The sequence below is a fragment of the Convolutriloba macropyga genome, chromosome 2 (assembly GCF_964194025.1).
Source record: "Convolutriloba macropyga chromosome 2, txConMacr16.3, whole genome shotgun sequence".
NCBI lineage: Eukaryota > Metazoa > Xenacoelomorpha > Acoela > Convolutidae > Convolutriloba > Convolutriloba macropyga.
The window spans coordinates 68,540,054-68,553,890 of NC_134469.1; the positions used below are offsets into that span (position 1 = coordinate 68,540,054).

General features: G+C 35.5%; 2 protein-coding genes across 2 annotated transcripts in view; one reads left to right on the forward strand and one right to left on the reverse strand.

The window, feature by feature from the left end:
- The window catches only part of LOC142334647 (small ubiquitin-related modifier 2-like), a 442,392-nt gene that overhangs the window by 413,821 nt on the left and 14,734 nt on the right, over positions 1-13,837 (reverse strand). The gene's annotated exons all lie outside the window — the stretch shown is intronic.
- Positions 3,099-13,837, forward strand: part of LOC142334978 (protein C-mannosyl-transferase DPY19L3-like) — a 29,250-nt gene continuing 18,511 nt past the window's right edge. The window contains 6 exon segments of the mRNA XM_075383305.1: positions 3,099-3,264; positions 6,439-6,623; positions 11,066-11,318; positions 11,887-12,093; positions 12,096-12,408; positions 12,642-12,890. Of these exon segments, the coding sequence (XP_075239420.1) occupies positions 3,099-3,264; positions 6,439-6,623; positions 11,066-11,318; positions 11,887-12,093; positions 12,096-12,408; positions 12,642-12,890 (1,373 nt within the window).

Consider the following 13,837-nt stretch of genomic DNA (forward strand, 5'->3'; position numbering starts at 1 on the left):
AACATGTGTGTGAGTGTGTGTATAGGGTTGTAGGGGCGTCATTTGTTCAAGTTTTTACGGTCTTGTTTTCAGCCAGATTTGATTCTGAGCCACACAAAGCTCAGCCACTCATTTTTTGGTGCACTCGGGCTTTTGGGCGACAAAACGTATTATTGAAATTGATGGCGTAGTTATCCGGGTCGAGGTGTCCCCGCTAAAAATTGCAAAAAAATGTAAGATTTGCGGTGAGTTTGAAAAAAAGTGTAAGATTTGCGATATTATTATAATAAGACGTACAGAGCATTTTCAGAAATTTAATTTATAACATTGCGAAAATCAACATATTTTAGTCACAGCCATTTAACAGTTGAAAAATAGCACAAATTGCGTTCAAGATCTTTCTAGCAACATTCTTATTGTAAATAAATTCAAATGACATAGAGTTTCAACTGACATCATTTTTGCATCAAATTGGTGGGGGCTGCCTCAGTTGTAGGTTGTAAATATGTCTCTCATATCACCATTGCTGTCTGTTGTCACGAACACTGGCGGAATCTTCCGTTTGTTCCACCTGGAAACTCCAATCAACAAATCCACCAATTCCTCCCCCAGCCTCTCAACTTCCTCCCCACCATCCGCTTCCCCACCCTCCGTCAATTGTTGATGCGTGGGCGCGGGTAGCTCCCGGGCAAGTGAGCGCTTTGTGGTGTAGAGTTGCATCCGACTGTTCCGCTTACCAAATTCAAAGGTCGCCACGGCCTGTTTGTAATCTTTGTGGCTTATTGCCGCAATACGGGTTGTTGTAAAAACCAGTACCAGAACTAAGCAAAAATGGACAAAATTATACATTATAGCGATTTTTAGTAGGAAGATATTCTTTGAGTAGGAAAGTAAGATATGAAAGCTGAAGAAAGTGGAGACAATTTGGACTTGAGTATAGCTGAGCAGTTCAAATCAGAGCATTCACTTTATAAAGTTTTTGTTTTGCAAACAACGCAAACAAAAATAATAAAAGCTTTGAGTTTCAGAAAAATGTTGGACGGAATTGCTGCTGGTGGAGTAAAATAATCAGGCAGCGTGATTTCTTTTAATTGGCAATGAATATTTCGCCAATTAACAACTGTGACAGCCCAAAGACACAAAAGGAGAATTAATTGAAAATTTACTTGTTTCCTTTACAAAACGTCATAAAAACAGCCACAAAGTAATCTATCAAACGCTTATATCACCACAAGCCGTAAAAGGCAATCGTGTGAAGAGGTAGCAAAAACTAAAGTTCACAAGAAGAGTTTTAACATCTGTCTTTTCACCCTTCTGATTACTTTAAGTTACTTTTTTCCAGCAAGGTAAACGTTCATTTAATGTACTCTTAGACAAGGCTGGGCCTTTCAACACAAACTTGAAAAAACTATGAAAGCTTGTTCGTTCTATCAATATCAATAAGGCTACTGATTAAGAGGTCTGAGAAATGTTACTCTGCTTTAACGTAACCGTTTCCTGTGACAATTTGATTGATTTCCACTTGTAGGGTCAGCATTCTGTTCATAGGACCCTAAAATCAGCGAAGACTTAGACAACTTATACAGTTTCTGCAATGCAAAAAATTGTCGCTGGTTCACTATGAATGGTTTAGAGAGATCCGAAATCTAATTTCGCCATAGTTTATAGTGGATTTCCACAATTTTTCACTAACGTATCAATGTAGGGAATTCTACCTACATTGTTGGGGGTGCAGCTACTCAAATATGCATTTACTCATGCACTTGTGATTAGGAAAAAGCAGACCACGATTTAAGTATCGTACAGTCGCAACTGATTATAGCATACTCTGGGCTAACTGAATTCACTATTAGATCAGCACACTTGAGTAAAAAAAATGCACTAGTTAGACTGTCCGAACAAATCGAGGAGCGAAAAACAGTGACGAAAACCTTGTACAAAACCCTGACTATGAGTCGTTCTGTATTGAACTCAAGTTCTTGACAAGCACATGTATTTGCAACTTAATTCAGTACTGAGTCATGACTTCATCCATCTCAGTTTTTAGGTTTGTTAGCTTTGGGTCAAGTCAATCATCAGAGAGAAAATATGGAGGTGTTTATGGTCTGGGATTGTCTCATCAGAGGTCATTTTGGCGTGGGACCTCAGCGTGGGTGAGCTCATCTATGTTAAATTTTCAGACCGTTCAGCAAAATCCCAATTTTTGCTCATTGTTTTTTCAGCAGGCACTAAAATTCAATGCCGTTGCGGATCTATCGCCCCCCCCCCCCCAATGTTGCGCCCACCAATTACATATGTGCTGTTATACGACAGGTTACTATTTGAAAAAATAACACGTTCGCCTGGTGGCGAAACAGTTATATGCCCAGTAGGGGGGGGGGGGGCAGAATATGTCAATTTAGTTGCAACCCCAGGTCAACTTAATTTCAATGAAGATGGTTAGCTGGGTTGCACTGCCTCACTTTTACAAAACAGTAAAATCATTTTTAAATGATCATATGTGGTCTGTTATTGCGGAAGTGAAGCATCTCTGTTTTTTTAGTGATATACATTTTGGTGAATCATTCCGTTCAACATACAATTATTTTGTTGCATTTGGCTATATAGAATGAGTGCGTTAATAATTAAGTAGCAAAAATTCTCTGCTCAGCGGGATAGTGTTTCATCACCAGCACTGTTCTTTCATAACACACACATATAAGTGGAGAAAAAAACTGGTGTTTCCATTAAACGCTTAAACTGTGTATATAAATTCTTAAAACTTGAGCAATTATTTAGTTACAATTTTTTAAAACTTTCAGAAACCGCCAGACGTAATCGCCAAATTAAGTGAGAGCAGCTGACTCTTTGGAATTGTTTCCCTCAACCCATGAACAATTTTTTGCTTCAATATGCGTTGATGAATAAATTAATACATGTTAACTGTGTTGATATTTTTTGCATAGCTCAATAAGAAGTGCAACTAACCCTCACAACTAAATGTACCAATTATTAGCATGCAAAATTATGAGCATTAGATTACCCTATGCAACACTATTGAACCCGGAAAACAGTTCCAAGTTTCTAAGAATAAATAGCCAGTGCTACTCTGAAAGTCCATCATCATTATATAGTTCGAAATGGTGAGAAGACGTGTAAAATCCAGCGACCCCTCGTCTGCTGCACCTGAAAATGTTAAAGCTTCAGGGAGCAACGGAAAAAACGGCAGTAATTATTCGAAACTGGATAAGCCAGATGGGACAACTGAAAAAATATGGATTGCCTATATGAGTTCGCTGGTCAATCGTAAGTTATTTTTCTGAACTTATTGAGCGAAGAAAAGAACCTAAAACCTTTACACAATTCATGAAAAATGATAAAATCGCGGAAAATCAAATATAACCATTTACAGCGCAATTCAAAAATTAGCTAAGTGTAGCTTGGTTATTTTTACCGGCCTTCTTACGATCGTTCACGAGATCTGTATAATGCTTAATTACCTCATAGTGGCTTTTGAAACGGGTGAAGGCAAGTGAGCCGAAGTAAAAGTAAGCCGACATAAAAACAAGCCGAAACTTATGTAATAGTTATGTATTCTATCAAAAATAAAATAATGCTAACCGTTACAATCAACTCATAGTATTTTAAAGCGCATGGGATTTTAGCGTATAGTATTTTAAAGCATAATATATTCCAATGCACCAAAGAAGCAAAAATACGTAATTTTTAGACATCTAGTTTGTACGAGCCTCAGCGGACCGCTGTCCATGGCCAAACCTCTCATGCGCTGAGGGATGTAATCCGGAAACCACCGGCTGGTCATCGCGGCCCTCGCGGGGTAACTTAAATTACGGGTATCCCAAAATTTTTCGCCTTACTTGACCTCAGTTTCAAAATTCGGCATGGCTGACTATCGGTTTGCTTGACCGCCACGTTTGAAACGATTAACTTTGCATTTTAACTAACTTTGTTAAATCCAGTGATAAATAATTGACAGGCATAGCCGGCAGATTGCTAGAAAAAAGCCACAATAGACGCTTGTGGCCTCCCACGGAATTGAAAAAGTAAAGAAATAAGATAGATAGATTAACCACCAGTCTTTTAATAGACCACTAGACTTTTCGGATTAAATCCGGCCTGTCATTTTTATAAGGCACACACGCGCTATTAATTAAAAACCCTAATAGAGCTTGATCAAAATTATTATTCGAAATAGAAAACTGAAGAATCTAGAACACAAGAAGTAGGGCATATACGTTGGGCACTACTTAGATACACACTATTGATCTTTTACCAGTAAAAATTCATTAACATTAAAGTTCTTTAAGTGAGTTCAGAAGTAATTTTTAAGTCGGATAAGTCACGCAATTGACCAAAAAGCAGAAGAAAAAACGTTGAGCACTCAAATGTTAACGGCAAAGCAGTAGAAGTCACTGAAATTTAAAAAGTCAACGGTCGCAAGAATCATCGGTGGATACAACAAATTTAAGAAAGCATAGCGGTAGAAGTCTTTAAATACAATTCAATGAAATGAACAGACAAAAATTGACAATATACCTGACGAGCAGATCGATAGAACAATCCAAGCCATCTCAAAAGTTGAGAAACTGAAAAAATCAAACACACTTAATTTAAAAAATCATTTCTTAAACTGTCGAAAATTTAGTCTGAAGGCCCGACATGATACAACTCGAAATACTCATTAACTCACGCACAAGCCTCAAAAGAGATTTATTTGCCACCAAATGAAGGTAAACTCGAGAAATGTGACAATTGCTTCAAAAAATAAGGGACCAATGCTTCGAAAAACGCAAAAATTAAAAAAGGGTCTAAAACTCGCAAAAAAGGTTTAAAACCATTTTGTGTCTCTAGATTTTTGTCATGTAACCCATTTGCGAGACTTAAAAACTTTATGGGTCAGTAAAGATTGCTAAATTCAGAAAATGACAAAAAAATTTAAAAATTGAAAACAATTGCATACTTTAACAAATTGTTGCCAAGTATCGTGATAAAAAATTTTCAGAAACGTTTCACTGTCTCCCGAAACTATCTATTATCCCTCATTCAAGCTTCAAATGTTTTCACTGGCTCATAAACCTCGATAAAATTGGAACATGATCATGTTCAGTTTGAAAATATTCATCAAAAAACCCATAAAACTTGTTTTATTAAAATTCTGACCGATTTATTGCCTCTATCAACTACGAATTAGTTTTTTTTAATAAACCTTAGAGGAAGTTTTTGGGCCCATAGTGCCTGTAAAACTAAAAAAATTGGAAAACTTTAAAAAGAATTACTTGAAATATGCAAGTTTAAAAAAACTGCTAAAAGTCGCAATATTGAATAATTGAAATCTATTTCATTGCCACCAGAAACTATGCAGTAACCTACCTCAAGCCCTAAAAGAGATTATTTGGCCTTCACTCTGGAGAAACCTGAAATATTGACAAAGTTTTCAAAAAAAACTTGACTAAAACGGCAAGCTTTTTTTAAAAAAAAAATTGCAAAAAGTTGTGATATTGAAATGCTGAAAACCATTCCATAGCCACTAGGAAATTTTCAGTAATCTATTATCAAACCCTAGAAAAAAGTTTGCGGAAACCGGAGGCTGGAAAAAGTTAAATGATGACAATGAGTATTAAAAAATTTGAAAAAGAAAAATTTGCAAGTTTTATCAAGAAATTGCTAAAAATTGTGGTGTTAAAATATTGAAAAGCGTTCCAATATCAATATGAACTATACAGTAACCTATTATCAAACCCTAGAGGAGGTTTCGTGATACTTAGGCTGTGAAAACCCAAGAAAAGACACAATATTTAAAAAAAAATTGGAAAAATTTTAAAAACCTTTTGGGCTCGAAAACTCCTAACAATGACCTATTAACCTTAATTTACGGCCTTACCAGTAGCTTCGACAATCTCAGAACTTGAAAGACTACTGAACGCAGCTAAGGGCCGCTCATGAAACGTAATTGCCGCTGAGCTTTACCTGTTTATACCGTTTTGAAAGCTAAAAGTCATGAAAAAAGATGTGAAAACATCTTACAAAAAAAGACAGATCACCAATACAATCCAATTCTTGGGTTTTAAAAACAACCACGATGTCCCCAATAATAGCCGCTATCGCTTCACAGCTATTAAAAACAATTTAGGATGTAATTTATGTTCTGTACGTTTTGAGAATGCACCACTGGCCTTCCGAACCAAATTGACCTCTTTGCAACGATCAGTTTTGCTAGCATAATTGACAGGAATCACTGACACTGACAATTTTAAATAAAACTGTATTGATCTTTTTTGAATTTTGAATATGGACGAGTATGGACGACTAAAATCTCAGTCGTAATTTTGCAAGTAGTTTTGGTGAAGTTTGGCCTTTTCATGACACTTTATGTTGGAGTACAGTCTTTTCATAAGTCGAGTTCTAAACCTGAGAATAAGCATGAAATAAGTCGTGCTGGAGTCAAATGTCGTTCTATAGGTGTGCGAACTGTGTGTGCATTGGTGTTGGGCGCGGCATCGTCGTGTGTGTTCGGGTGGGTGCTGTACTCTGTGCACGAGAACCAGCTCTGGTTTTCCCACATCTCCCAAGTGGAGAAGGAGATCTCCTTCAGGACTGAAAGTGGCCTCTACTACTCCTACATGAAAGACATCATCACTGCTGCAGTTAGTTGATTGACCCTGCAGAAAAAAACATTGTATAAAACAAATTTTGGATCCATTCTGTTCACCCATTATCGTTCATGAATCCAGATGGTGCTATGTACATTACTAATTAATCACGCAGCATGTGATCATTACTGTTTTTCCGATTCAACCTTGATCGAGCGCATGCCAGCGCATCATGCATTCGAATTTCATAATCTGGAAAAACTTCAAAAATCTGGACAATGGTCTGGACATGGTCTGATCAGAGGTCACTTCGGCCTGGGACGGTCAAAATTAGAGATCAACGTACAATAGTCTAATCAGACGCAAAATTTGATCTCAAAAAATTCTGATCAGTGGTGTTTTCAACAGCAAGAACGTCTGATCACAAGTGGTTTGTTGAAGTGCACGAAGTTAGAATCAAAGTCAACACCCTGATTATGGAACGTATTTCTGTTTTTATTTTTAGACTTAAAATTGCCTACTAAACAACTTTCTCAGTTTCACTATTTTTCTTGCACTGTTTTCTCCAATAAATTTTTAAAATCATTTTAATTAGGCGGAAGTGAAAGAAACTCTAATCCGTAAATAATTGCATAATAGTCCATCAAAATAATAATAATAAAAAATATTTGGCATCTCAAAAATACCTCATGTATTTATTAACGTCTAGCAAAAGCAGTGACAAAATATTTTTTGCTAATCTTAAACGAAGGGCTATTCATTAAGAAAGTAAGCTGTTAAAATCAGACCGCTACAGTTGCTGAAAAGAATCTTAAAATGCGTAGAAATACATTGTAATAAATATTACAAAATTGAATTTGTAAAATCAGTTCAATTTGCAAATTTAATTGTGTAAAATAAAAATTACAAAATTAAATTTGTAAATCAGTTCATATTCTGAACTCTTGTTATAATATGAAAAACATAGCAGGGCAAATCCCGACACAATTCAGAGAATTTCTATCGACTAAACAAAAATTCTAGACCTGGAATGGACTATGTATGGATTGGGAAAACTATTTTTAAAAAATCATATCAAACTAACAGTAAAAATCAATGTCAAAAATCTGCATGTGAACCAATAGCGAGAAAGCAATTCCTTCAAACAGTTTTCCCCACTGTACTTTAAACATTTCACGGGGCAAAACTGCTTGCTTTTTCGCTTTAGTTGCTGTTTATAATTTCAGCACTCCAATCTGACATCAAAGATCATGAAAATGTGCAAGCAGATCTTAAGAAAAAAACATGACCGCAGGACTCCGGAATTGATTCGAAGTAAAACATAACATACACCCAAGCCAATCAGAAACTAGTAAAAACATTAGCTTCATTATACCATTCGGTTTGAAACACCAAACTGAGGAAACGAATTTTCAGGGGAAATGAAAAAAATGAAGAACTTTTATTATAAACTTTTCATTTTTGTGTTTCTCTGAAAACTTTGTTTATATTATATTGTCTGCTATGATTTAAGTGTGTTCAACAAAAAATTCAAGCGACGCAAACAGATAACCAAAGATACATATCGAAAATGAGAAAAAAAACGAGAAAACAGAAAGGAATTAAATTTAAAAAACCTGATGTTTTGAAATAATGTTCTCTAAAAACTGAGAAAGAAATCTTGATAGCTGTTCTCAACAAGCCTTAAAAAACTCCCTGCTAATTCATTTAGCTCACAAATGTCACCCAAACTCACTGTAAAAGACTTAACAAGATCAAGAAGTAAAAACTACATATATTACAGAAATGATAAACTTATTTTATGAAATATGTGCTATGAATCCTTTAAATGTTTTCACTTTGTAAAAATAGCACTGAAAAAATATATCACCATAATTCAGCCTCGAGTCGTAGAAAAAGACAGCGCTCTGATCCAAGTCAAATTTTATAAATTGTAAATAATTTTGAAGTGTAAAAAAACTTTTATTGAGCTCTGTCACCGCTTATATGTAACCGAAATTGACGTTATGCAGAAAAATTGCGCTCTGTCAATGTTGTTTTTACTTTATTTTTGCCTCAATAGAGAGAATTTTAATTGTGTAGTGTTCTAGAAGGGGTCGGTTCTGCGGTCAGAGGAAAATATAGACATGATCTGATTGGAGAATGGTTTGGCATTATGACGCTCCAATCAGATATGGCAGTGAATAGAGTTTTAATGTAAAAACCATTGCTAGCAGATCAAAGTATGATCAGATGTCGTTTCAGTATCATTAGATGCCTTTTGGGCTGAGCCACAATCTAAGAACTAAAGAGAATGTGTTATAACAATTGATTCAATGATGCAACAATGATTCAACAGTGATTAATTCCAGCTATAGGATTTCTTGAATTCCGCCTATTGAAAGGAGGAACACTGAACAGATATACTGTACTATTAGACTGTATGTGCTGTTGACAAATTTTATCATAAGAGCCTCCAAAAAAGCTCACCGTGTTAGATCCCAATAGAACTAAGATCGCAATTCAGTGACCATTACATCTTTAGATTAAAAACAGCGGATCTCTTCTAATTTGGCCCCCAATACGTTATTCACCCCCAGTTACTGAGCACGTGTCATTAGACAGTAAATAGTTATGTAAAAATATGGCACGTGTGTCTGGGGCTTGCAAATAATATGCACACACTATGCCGGGGTGAGCACAAACGGAAAAGGTCTAAAATTGCAAACAAGAATTGAATTAAAAAATTGATTATCTTGTTTTGTGTAATCATTGTAAAGCATTCTTGCTGCAGTCCAAATTGGTTCACAATTTTATGCAATATTTTGACTTGGATGTATCAATTAGAAGCTCGAACTCCCTTCGCTATCCACATTACCAATTGTTTTTTCTGAGTCAATTGTAGTTTCCAGCTATAGTTTTTTTTGTTAAGTTAATCAAAACTATTGAATTGTAGCTAAAAATTGGCACTGCTAAATTTCTTAATACATTTTTTGTTTTAGTTTGATTTAATTCACAATTTTCACGTTTGACTTCTGTATTGCATATTTCATTGCTGCAAATGATTGGAATTTGGAATTTTTCCAGCGAATTTGCCGAAATACGCCAAGGTCAAAAAGCGAAATCAAAAGAAATTGCCAAAAAAGATTTGCCAAAAAAGCTCAGGCAAAAAGATTTATTTTTTGAAGTTTAGTGCATTAAATTATCAATATTTTTTTGAGTATACTGCTTAACCGTATTAGTATTAAATTGATTGTCCTCTAATTGAGAATGGCGTGATAGCCGAGAATTAAGGTGTATGGTTCACACGCCAATGATTGAGAGTTCAAACCCCAGCATCCGTGAAGCTGTCTGTGTGAGGATGAGCTCTTACTTAACCATAGCTTAAGGTTCACCATAGCTTGACCAGTGTTGGGAGCAATAATGGTACAACGTGAAAGTTTCAGACGCAAAAAGTGGCTATAGTCGCCAAAAAGAGCAATGCTGCTCATAAAAATCTCAATCTGAAATGTGGGGAATAATAAGAAAAAAGGACAGCTGAGAACAGGCTACTGTAGGCCTAATGCACTTCCGCACTCAGGAACCACAATTATTTTTTTTTATTGTTGACCATATTGAATCATAAAAACTGAACCAATTTAGAAAATTTTTGAACACTTTGAGGCTGTCGGTCGCCAATGTTCAGTTTTATTTTCTCCTACTATTTTGTTCCTATCTTAAGTCAATGGAGGCAATCAGCGGCTATTTTCCTTAATATACCGGCTATATTGTTATTGATCGTATTCTTGTTATTTCAAATTGATGAAACTGAGTTAATTTGAGATAAAGTTTTGTTCAGCTTAAAAAAATGAAAAAAACTTCTATTTTGAATCTGTTATTATTCATTTACAGGTTTTTGCGTTTAAGTGGTCACTATTTTTGGATAAGGGGACTAAATTATAATTCATCCTGAAGTCAGCTAAACTAGTTACAAAGAATTTATGCTCTTGCAATGAGAGTATAGTAATATACACGATTTAAAGCAAGTATCGCATAAGGGCCATGTAAGGTGGACAAATTGAGTTCTATCTGATGTTTTTTTATTAACGCTCAAAAAATTGAGCTCATTTTTTTCTATTTTGCAATGTTTTTTTACGGTTCGCGTGCTCAGAGAGGATGAGGAAGTCTTCAAATCTTTGTTTAACTCTTTACGCAATTTTTCAAGCATTTTTCTCACACAGTTATTCATGTTTATGATTTGGATTAAAAACAGTTCATTTATAATTTTTGCGGTGAAGAGTGTCCAGTTCCAAACTTCTTTCTTTTACAAGAGATCAAAAATTATCATAAAAGAATTGAAAAATTGTGAAACGTCGCTGCTTTTCCTAAAAATATCGGTGTCACAATCATTCAATTCTAATGTTTTTGGGCAATTAATAACCAGTAGAGTGGAGCACGGTAAGGAGTTATAGAAAGCAAAAATTTTGAAGAGGTAGAAAGTTTCAAAAGAGAATGCACTTCCATTTCTCCTTTTTTAGGGCTTTGACCGTGGTTTGGAGGCAATTCAAACAGACAACCGAACTGAATTTGGGCGTACAATTAACATAATAGAGAGATTCAATATATTTCAAGAGATTGCAGTGGCTAGAGCCTACCTGACATTTGTGGGACACTCTGGTCTCAAGTCACTCCATCCAATGATGTTTTACGTCAGAGTTCTGTTCACAATCCAGTCCCTACTCTCTTTCAGTCTGATCAGTTCAGCTTATGTTGTCTCTCAGTCATTTATTGGTGAGTGAGAAATTGAGTTATTGCATTTTACTAGTTCAAATTTGGTTGATAAATCTGAGCTGGCCTCTAGCTCATACCGGCTGGCTACTTTGTTTGATCTTGCCAGATTAAGGGTAATCTTATAAAAATGCGAAAAATACAAGATGCATCTGTTGTCACGCATTGTCTGATGGTGTTATCTTGAACGATTTTTCAAGAGGCCTAGTCAAAAAGGTGGCCTAGAGGCCTAGACGAAATATTTTTTACAATACGATTAAGCTTTGGTCAGAAAAATTTCAGAAAACATTAGGTCTGACGCCCTTAAAAAAACATATTATTGAAAACAAAGGAGCAGCCGTGTTAATTTTAAACAGCTCTAAGTCGTTTCAACAAAATGAATTTGTTTTTCTTCAAACTATTACCAGTAAGGGATAAAATTGGGACACCGAAATAATTTTAGCACCTAAAAAGCTTTCCTTCGGGTCTTGCTTGCATCAGTTTTCTATATTCCAAGAAATATTGTTAAGTGATGAGCCATATTTCTTCTTTTATCTTTTAGCAGAAATGAATTGTAAATATTTCGCTTCAGGCTCACTAATCTGCGCGTCATTGGTCATAATCAACATCTCTGACGTCACTAGAGCTGACCAATCACCCGCATTGCGTGAAAACTGGGCAACCCCTTTTTATTTCCTTTTTATACTATGTTGCGTCGCAATTTACAAACCAGGAACATCCAAGCTGAAGAAACTCCTTTTGGTTTTATGTGCGTATACGGCCTGTTCTCTGTTTTGTCTTTTTGGCAGTTCAACCAATTCGTTTTGATGCTTACGTCACTGGCACTTTTCGGCGCAGCTCTTGTTGATATACTTCCAAAACGTGAAACAATTCTGCTGTTGTGGATAGAGTGGGTTTCGCTTATGACCTGTTCAATGGCACAGTTTGGAAATAAATTTATATGGGTCTCGATTCCAATTAGTTTCATTCCGATTGCAACGTTTGTATTGATCACGTTTGGCGATATGGCCCCGAGAATTCGTTACTTTTCTCTGAAGTGCATACTGGCTGTGTTTGCTATTGCTGTTACAATTTCATCAACACTGTTTTCCAGGTAAACTCCTATATATAATTGTTTTTGAACACACTCTATAACTTTGTTGTCCCTAACTTCAACAATATCAAATATTTTGTTAACAAAAGTTGTCATGATTTACCACAAATCGGCACAAAAAAGTAATCAATTGTCAACGATCTCAACAATCATAGAAAAAGTATTTCACAGATTATGAAACGGACTGATATAACGAAAAAAATAACTCATGCAAGGGTCTCTTTTTTATTTAGCTTACAATTGAAGATGTACCTGAATGTCGAGGAAGGCAACCACATTGTTAAATTCCTCTACTACAAATTGTTCACGTGGGACCCAAACGTCCTCAGAACTGACTTCGACTCAAACCTCTATCTATGTGAGCGCATCTTCACTCTGTTGCCAATTGAGATCATCCAACACCTGGTCACTACTGGACTTTTGGCTCCTTATGCCGCAGGATCACTTGTTATGATAGGTCTTCTTATCATATCTTTGAAAAGGCAAGTAATGTCTGCTTCTCCTGCCAAATTTGGAATCATTTTTTTCCACTGTAAAACGTTAACAGAACTAGTGCGACGGCGATCAAGAACCAATTTTGAAGAAGTAAAATGAACTGTTGATTTCATAGTCACACTGGGGCAGTTATCTGTAAATACTCTTATCTGCAAGACTGCAGTATGATTATGCATCATTTTGCAAGAGTTTTGTAAGATTTTTAGCATCTGACCACTCTGCAACAAAATTTGCAAATAAGGTGATAAATTTTTGGATTAATTTATGTGACTCCAATTAAACTATTTTTTTTTTGATGTTATAATCTACTGTAATTGGACAACGAGCTCTTTATGAGCCGAACACCTTTAGTTGGGGGGACTACATGCTCAACTGCTTTTTTTCAGTCAAATTTTGCCGATCGATGTATTTGACGTTTAAAGAAACGAGCAATATCATTTTAAAGAGCGTTTAAAAATTAGATTTGAAGATTTAAAAAAATTGTCTTTTCTGAGGAGTTATCGAGGTTTAAATTTTGTGTAAATTGAAAAGTGAAAACAAAAGTGAAAACAAAAAAGAGGACAAAAAATGGCTATCACAAGAGCTGCTCAGTCTCATTAATGACAAGCATCGTGTGTTCAATGAATGGATAAAAGATCCTAACCAAGAGCTCTTTAACAGCTACAAAGTACTGAGAAACAATGTTAGTAAAAAATTACGTCAAGCATCTGACGATTATACGAAACAATTTTTCGAGAATCACCCAAGTTCAGAAGAACAATGAAAAATTATTAAAAATAAATTTAACTCAAACAAACAGACAGAAGAAAACTGCACAGCTGAAAGAGGGCAATAACGTAATATCAGATAAAAAAGCATTGCTAACTGTTTGAATAATTGTTTTGCCCGTCTTGGACTTTACAAGGGCGAAGTAGTTGCTCCTAAGTTGCCTTCT